The following is a 9,322-nucleotide window of genomic DNA, read 5'->3' as shown; positions in this document are numbered from 1 at the left end:
GAAAGCTTTTAAATCTTGATTGAAATTCTATTTAGAGAACATTTATAACGATTTTTTCCTTAAAATTTTCGAATCTCTGCCGCTGAATAAAAGGGGTTTTATTGAAGAACCAAACTTGGCTTTTATTAGCGTGTGTGCGTGGGCTAAATTTATCAGGTTTTATTTCTATTGCACAGTCCACAGAAAGCCACTAGAATTACAGACCTTAGTGTTTGAAATCAATACTTGGTCAAATATTTTCCTCCTCTCGTTTCTCTTCTATTCACAAATTAATGAACAGAATTTTTATCCATTTCAGAACCGACCAAACGACATGACGCAGACGACCTAACATCCGGAAATGGTAATTTGCTGCAGTGATACTCCTGGGAACAGTTTATCTAAAACGGATGTCTACTGTATAGTTTAATGTGTTCAAGTGATAAAAATGTATCTTCCACCTTCTAAAATTCGTTACACGGGTTGTGAACAAGTTTTGGATTCGTCCCACCTGAAAGCGGATCCAGCTTCGATAGAAAATTACAAGAAAATGCAGGAAAGAGGAGAGTATCCACACTTACAAGTTGTAGAAAAGTGCGGATTGTTCTTTACGTTAAACAATACCAAATTGTGTTTATATAAAACATTAGAAAGGGAAGGCTTGTGTAAATTGGTACGTGTAGAAAAGGTTCACGTGTCCAACGTACCCGAGGGTATAGAAACTTTAATGCTGATGCCACCAGATCACAACAAAAAGGTTCAAACATGTAAGTATTATTCATCAAGAAACCTATTCATTATTCATTGTACTCATTGTGCTCACTGTTATCTATATAATTGAAATGAAACGGGAGAATATAGCTCTATATAGATCTTAAAATGACATTGGATTGGCTTCAAAAAACATTCTGACAAAAAGTTTGCAACGAATAACAGTTTTCATATTTTTTAGTTCATCTATCTTAATTAATTATTTACTAAATTTTTTAAGAAACTTTTCTTAGATCAATGTGGAATGTATAAATTTACCAAGGTGTATTTATGATGTACAGATCTATACAAAAGAAATAGCAAAAGTGAACATTTAAAATTAAGCCTTTATTCAATCTCCTTTATTAAAATGACTATATATTTTGTGATGTTTCGACACTACCCATACAAACATTTAGAACATGACGATGGAAATACGATATTACAGACATAATGATGATATGGTTGTAGGCAGATATCACTGATGATATGATATTTTATCATCTAATCATAATGTCCTATCTGACCAAATGTTCCCCGCCGAGCACTGCTACTGCATGGCGTCTTTATGATATATATTCATGTCAAATAACCTAAATATTTGCGTTGTATCATAAAGCTTTTATAATTGCCTCATTTTCTTAATGGAAAGAGATGTTTTCCAGAACAGTTTCAAGGAAGGTTGATTTCTGCTTAATCCTCAAAACTAGAAGCGTGTAAAATTTCAGCATCACATTATAAGAATAATACTAGCTTAGAAATTCCAAACCAAAGATTCACTCAGATAACTTAATTAATATAAATATATTTATTCAAAGGCCAAAAATAGAGTGTTACGGGTTGATTTATAAACATCTGTTTCAGTAGGCCTATAAATTTGATTTTCAGTTCCCATTACTTTTTTAACATAATGAAATGGATTTAATTAGCTAACACGAATTCAACAATCCTACTTTAAGACATTTCTTTAAGAACAAGTGGCCAACTATTGATTTAAGAAATCAGAACCTGCAAATATAGCCATTGGAGTGTGTGGGTATAGATTTTCTGTCAAAATCCATTTCGATACACATCAGATATTACGTAAAATGATAAATATGGGGTGTCATAAATCAAATTACATTTAATTTAAAGTTATTGACGATATTACCAATATTTTCGTTTAAAGAAAACAACAGATGAAAGGAATTTGACAAGTGTGATATTAACTTTTGAATTAAAACGCCAATTTCACTTTTGAAAATCTGTGAAGAAATAGTCGAAAGACCTTGGTGAGTCATATAATGTCACTAGCTATCAAGGACGTGTTTGTATTCTAGGAACATCTCAAGTCACTCTGCGAAAATAATTATCTCGTTATGATTCAAAATTTGCTCTATCTACAAGCTGCAGTTTTTTTTTCTCAGTTTTTTAGGTGTAGAGCCATCGATTTTGGCAACGGTTGCATAATTTTTTAACCATTTAAAGTTGCTTGGGTAAAAGCATCAAGGTAATTGTGATCACTATCGCAATGGTAAGACGTGTCAAGAGTATCGGCTACCATCTTGTGTTCATACTACAGGATGCTATTTTATTGTAATGCCATGACAAAAAGTTATAAGTAAAAATGCGAAGCTGTGTATGATTACTTTCGTTTGCTTTGATTATCACCATTCAGAGCAATAAATCTAACAACAATCATTATCTATTTTTGGACAAATGGAAGACGGGTTTATCAACCTGCCATTTCTTTAGATTCATTCAGTTAAAGATGTTGACCAGATGCAGTTATCTATTTAATCAGTAGACACTGTCTTCGATTACATGTAGTTCTGCGACAGACAGTACTAATTAGACTGCATCTGTTACTAATGTTAGTGTAGTTGTTTTATAATCAAACATGGACAGGCTGCAGTTTGCGGACTTTTGTTTTTGAGCAAAAATCGATACGCGGTAATGAGTGAGGATGACTGAACGACAGTCTGGCAATACTTGTAATCACTGAATTGCATGTCATTATCAACAACGCACGGTCATCGCAGTTTCCATGCGACAGAATTTGACCTCACTGGCAAAAACCATATGAGTCACACAGCATACCTAAAACAACATTATTAATTAAATTGCAGAAGCCATAACAGCCAGGTTGACCTAAAATAAATATTATCCAAGAGATGGCTATAAATTGGACACGTTTGTGTTATATTGAATGAAGTCGAGTAGATACCATAAAACTTCTCGTTCTAATATGATTTATAATGACACTTTCTGAAAGAGCCTACACTTTTGCTTTTGTTAGAAGTGTTGCGTTATTTTATTTCTTATTCTATAATGGAGAAATTATGCGTTTTGACAAATCAAACTGCTTTCATGAAAAGGCTTTTAGAAAGAACTCTTATAAAATCAAAAGTGGGTTTTACGTCCTGCTTCCTTAGGTTATGGAAATTTGGGCGCCGCATTCGGTGTTATTTTTCACTTCCTACCGACGATGAATCATGACAGTTTCTATTAACCTTGGTGATTTAACACTTTGTCTATGTCAGACCCCTCGACTTTCAAAGTTATTACCTCATCCTATGCCGGGATTGATCGTTTCCTTTGGACCTTTGGAAAGAGAGCAAATGTCTATTTCACCGAGATCGTGACTTTGTATACCAATATCGGTAACTAATGTACTATTAGCAACTTGAAGTATGTTTTCATGCTCATTGTCTTTATTTACATGTATTTCATCTATGCGGGTTTTAACTCAGACTTGTATTGTTAAAGTTTGATCGATTAGTTATAAAACAAATATGATATAGAAGCCAGTTTTATGGTCAGAATCATTGTGAAGAAAGCTGAGAAGCAATTAGCTAAGCAAAGGAATATAAACATAAACCATTATCTCGGGAGATTTGTCGTAATGACTTTTGCCTATTAATTTTCTTTTCTCATTTTGATAGAATAATAACTGTCATCGTGTTTTCTCTGTTAATAATATAAAACCATATTATAAAGTGTGAAATTGTTCCACAGGCGGCAGCTTAAGAACATAAATACGCGCCCTGCCGTCCAATGTTTCTTGTTCAAGATGAACCTTTCTGACAATAATTTTATCGCCAGTTACTTGACATGCATTTGGTCATACTTTATTTCAAACTAAGATGTAGCGTATGATTGCTGCATATTTCAAACGTTCTGAGGACTTGGCAACTAGACAATTTTATACAAGTGTATTATGACCAAAGTAAACAATTTCTCGAATATATGCAAAGTAGAAAAGAAAAACTTCTGGAAATGGTGGCAATATAACTTGTTCTTGGTATCCTTTTCATTACCTCGGAAGTAATGGCCAAAATTACAATTTTTTTGTGGAAATATGCATTTTGTTTTTGTACAAATGTAATAATACAGATAGAATATTCTTTAAAATAACATATTATGCAGGATTTTAACCCTTAAGCTTTAACCCCCCCTTTTCCCCCCCCCCCCCCTCCCTCCCCCTAAGCGCTGAGAATAGATGAACCGCAACCGCAACTAGCTGATACCCCATACACATGCATACAGACTGCCAAGCCTCTTTAAAAACAAAGCATCTCCAAGCATTGATTCTCTGGTTTATGGCACTTGTTAAATTTTCTCATTAAGTTGATAGTCAGAGTTTGTCTGAATAAAGGATATTGAGATGCAATATAAGAGAAAGCTGTCAAGTTGGTGAAATGCTATCTGAATTTGTAATGTGATTGAACATTATTCATAGCCATCATCTTGCGATTCTTATTTCCTCACTTATAATTCCATTGACTTAGAAATATTGTTTCATGATCATGATATAATGAAACACATAATTTAGTTCAAGTGAATCTTCTATTATTCTGATTTTTAAAATATGCATGTGTATCAATTCACAACGCAACTACCAAACTTTCCTCTCTGTGTCACTTAACATGCCTAATTAAGTATCCCCTTCCGTAATTTAGCCTGCCTAATTAAGTATCCCCTCCCGTCATTTAGCCTGCCTAATTAAGTATTCCCTTTCCGTAATTTAGCCTGCTTAATTAAGTATTCCCTTCCCGTAATTTAGCCTGCTTAATTAAGTATCCCCTTCCAGTAATTTAGCCAGCTTAATTAAGTATCCCCTTCCCGTAATTTAGCCTGCCTTATTAAGTATCCCCTTCCCGTAATTTAGCCTGCCTAATTAAGTATGCCCTACTCGTAATTTAGCCTGCCTAATTAAGTATCCCCTATCCGTCAATCAGCCTGTCGAATTACGTATTCCCTCCCCGTCACTTAGCCTGCCTCATTAAGTATCCCATCCCTGTCACTATGTCCCCGTTACTTAGCCTGCCTAATTAAGTATTCCCTCCCTGTCCCTGTATAGCCTGTCTAAATAAAGTAATTGCACGACCATCGTTGTCTACTCGCTCTAATATATATTGATGTTTCATTTTATTACTAAGGTCAGCTTCGTCATTCCACCTATGTATCATGAGGTCTACAATACATCCTGCATAACTGGTTTAATGAATAAACCTAGTACTAACAATCCGAACGTATAATCAACCAGGATCATGTCACTCTTTAAGATTAATTGATAATGTACACATTTAGATTAAACAGCAGGTTCTCTCGTAAGGGATTTCCTCTTCCTTAATTGAATATACCGAAAACATTGGCTGGCCACTCGAGGTTTTCCAAGACAATGTCATCTATCATGGGTTTAGCTAATAGAATAATAAAGAGATAAAGATCTGTCTCACTAACAAGAAATCTGTACATGCGGGTGCTATATGCCATTCGATCACTGTCGCCGGTGTGCTGTAAAAGGGGGATACAAAAATCGTTTGATCTAGTCGTTTTTTTTTCTAGAAATTATATTGGGATAAATGTTTCATTCGAGCTCGATGCCGTATAATATTATGTTGGGGGTAATTCAGCTTCAAAATACATATATTATGCTATTTCTATGCTATTATATCGATCATGGATTATGGAGCAATTCTAAGATTACCAGGGGCCAAATGACAAGAAAATAATAGTTTAGATTGTGTATCATATGAATGTATTAAAATTCCAATAATTGAAGTAAATCTGTCTGAAATCAAGTCATCCTTTTTGCCATGTTCGTAAACTATACACGTATACCACACCCACATAATAAGGACATCGTGAAACCCCCAGGAGTGGGGTTGGGGTGGGGGTAATGCAATCGTTCAAGCCCATGAATGTTGTAATAGAAAGAAAAGGGTTAGAAAAAAAACACCCAACTTGGTTATAATCAAATTGCACATCGCTGTCAATCCAATCTTTTACAGTTGATAAGTATATTTTTTTTCATATCTGCCTTTAATTTGTCACCTGACAGGAATCATTATCATCTTAAAATTAGGTTTCAAGAATAAAAATCTGGAGCAAATTGGTTTTAGATATGCATGCAAGCTATTTGTCAATTCAAACGTAGTAATAAAAGCATGAGCGACTGTCTATTTTATTACAACAGGCTGTATTCAACCCTCTCCTTATCAATTGAAGTGTCATTGATTTTTATTGTTTATCAATAGTCATAAGTACACAATGATCAATAAAGTTTATTGTCTAAATTACTGGAAATTAATTCATCATCAGTTTATTTGCGGTGGTATCGATTATTGTGTTTTCCATGTTCAACTTATACCATAATTAAACATGGCTAGCTCAACATTATGGTAACATTGGTAGAATGTATATAGGCATTATTATAATGTTTGTAATCAATGACTGTTGATGGACAATGTTAATTTACTTTGAGCTGTCGGAGTCAAAGTCATGACGTTTTATAGAATATGAGCTATATTATAGGGCCCTGTTACACCATTGCAATTGAGCCAGCGTTAGAGTGCGAGTCAAAATTTCTTGTAAATGGTATTATAAGTTTTTTTTTTCAATTTTGGACGTATTCATAGCATTTTTATAACGAATAGTAAGCATACATATAAAATAACCCATAGAGAACGTTTCAACAATCAATGATAATTTTATTCTTATATCGGAATACTTTTTTGAATTTGAAAATAAACATCAAACATAGCCTCAAATTAATTAAAACATGGGCCTATCAAAGATTCTTTGTAGAATAAGTCATGTTTAATAACATAATGTCAGACTGGTTGTCGTTGTGAGATGGTTGAAGCATTATAACCTAATCTCGTTTGCTAACAAAGTTCAACAGCCTAGTTTCATCAGAATGTAGAATGCCTGGAATTTGATCATTACCAGTCTGCAGTTGCTTCTGATATGAATAAAAATATAATTGATAATCGAATTTCTATGTTGTAATAATAAAAAGTTGTATATTTTATTTGTATTGATATTGTATGATTGGTTTATACAATTAGGTTTCTCCTAATACAATTATTCTAATGTCATTAAGCCTATTGCGGAAATACATAGATTAACGCCGTGCCTCGTAATTAATTAAGCCAGAGTATAATATTGTATTGTATAATGCGCTATGTTTCAATTTTACAGGAAGTTTCCAATAACTGCTGCTTCCAATATGCAATGAAAAAAACTGAACAGTTTCAATATATTTGATTTGTCTGGATGCATAAAATAACACATGATATTGGACGCTGTGCCATCTGATAGGGAAACTCAAATAGTAATTACAAAATGAAAATTCTTTTAGTTTTTCATTAACATTAGTTGGATACAATTGTATTGAAATACAATTACATTTTTAATGAGTTACTTCTTAGACACATGATCTTAATACACTTATAACGATATGTGTTTACAAAAACAACCAATGAAATTCTCTGGTCATTAGTAGTTTACACACTACCAATGACAATTTCTTGGATTTTCATTTTAGTGGTTACGTTAATCAGCTTCCTAAAAAGAGTTAATGTAAGTATCACAGCAATCGAATCGTGTCAAAGATCATTGAAAGAAGAATGTCATTAAATTAAATGGAGTCGCCGACATAAAAAAAATCCTTTAAATAATATATTGATGTCTGTTTTATTAAGATACTAGATCCATCATCCTGTCACTCAAGTCGTCTAGCCATTTAAAGTCATATCATTAAGCAAAACATAAGCAACAACACAAGCAAAGCATATCGAACACCAACTACAATGTTTTAAAAACCGTGAACAACTAAATACACACAGATTTTGACCGTAGATGGCAAGACTAAATATTATACGAAGAAGAAGATAAGTAATTGATGGCAACTGCAATTTTTCAGTCGTGCGTTTGCTCAGGTGGTCTAAATCAAGCGATTAATATAATAAGATTCTCTCAGTTTCTCGTAGACACTACCAGTTACATGAAATATTTAGTGAGTAATATCCCTTTAATGTAAAGTCTGAAGTGGAATTGTATTTTTGGAATAGAATATATTTCAGTAGCCAGCCAAATCGACTCTGTTTCTGACAAGAATATAACGTATATCCTAATATCAAGTTCCTGGCTGACTGTATAATTAAATACAAATGTATTGTTATCGATTTAAACGTTGCATTGGGGAATTAAAGTATCGCTTCACGAATTCTCACTCGTCGAGACTAGATTTTCCTAATTATTTTAATCAAATTGTATTTGAATTCGTATCAAAGGATAATTTCATATTTCATGGTAATTTTTATATAAAGACTCGAAATTCTTAACCGCCATTAAATATGTTAACAAACTTATTTCATGCAGTATTAAAAAAGTACCTTCGAAGCAATTAAAAACTAAAAACAAAGCACAATTATATGAATATATAAACTGTGACGTTTCTCGTTCCAGATGTATGTACTGCTGGAGACAAAGAAACACAAATAGAACAACCTGGTACTGATTCTGAAAGTGATGATTCCGATGACGATCTTTCTGATAGTGTTTGCGGTAAGTGTCAATTTTATTGATATATCACATGATAACTTTTCTATGCCAAAAATGGTGTTCGTGAGATGTAATGCCGAAGTCTGGTGATCCGGTTACTATTTTATCATGATATCCGTTGATCCAGGTTTAATGCGAGAAACAATAGGCTTGGTGAACCACCAGTGGTTCTAAAGCGTGCTCTGAACCAAGCACACTCAACAAATCAAAAAACTTTCATGCGATTAACCTGTAGTCGCATTATCTGACTTAGTTACGCACATGGCTAACATTAGCAAACTAGAAATTATTGAAACCCGGAATTGTCGTCCTTCTGAATTAATTTCAATATTCAAAACATGTTAATTTCAGATTGGAGTGAAGACGTAAAAGAGGAAAGCTCTGATTCGGATGAAGATAAGTCAGAGGACGAAACAGTCGGACTTCTGTGATGAATGGAACTATGTTGCCATATTGGCGAGAAAAATCAAAGTGAATGCTTCCTTAAATGTTATTTATTATGTGTTTTGTCTATTCATTCCAAAGATCGTTTTAGTGATGTTCGTCTCGCGAGAACATAGCCAAAGCATTTAAACTGATATCATAGCAACTTTAAACACTTGGAAGGGAAAGTCATTCGTTGCGTCATGAAGCTATCGAAGATATACATTACCATTTCCTATAGACCGTGTCAGTAGAAATTAAACCTACTTTAAACCTGCAGTATGTTTTAAGGGAACATATCCGAGTTCAGAAAGACCTATCAATTAAACTCCCGAAT

At 33.6% G+C, this 9,322-nt stretch overlaps 1 protein-coding gene across 1 annotated transcript; it reads left to right on the top strand.

Moving 5' to 3' along the window:
- Positions 1 to 427: 427 nt before the first annotated feature.
- LOTGIDRAFT_154255 (hypothetical protein) lies at positions 428 to 8,993 on the top strand (the record flags this gene model as incomplete). Its single annotated transcript, XM_009061960.1, has 3 exons — positions 428 to 746; positions 8,467 to 8,565; positions 8,914 to 8,993. 3 exons carry the CDS (start codon positions 428 to 430, stop codon positions 8,991 to 8,993), a joined length of 498 nt encoding a protein of 165 aa, XP_009060208.1.
- Positions 8,994 to 9,322: the final 329 nt, after the last annotated feature.

The sequence above is a fragment of the Lottia gigantea genome (genome assembly GCF_000327385.1).
Source record: "Lottia gigantea unplaced genomic scaffold LOTGIsca_5, whole genome shotgun sequence".
NCBI lineage: Eukaryota > Metazoa > Mollusca > Gastropoda > Lottiidae > Lottia > Lottia gigantea.
This window is presented reverse-complemented; position numbering and strand designations above follow the sequence as displayed.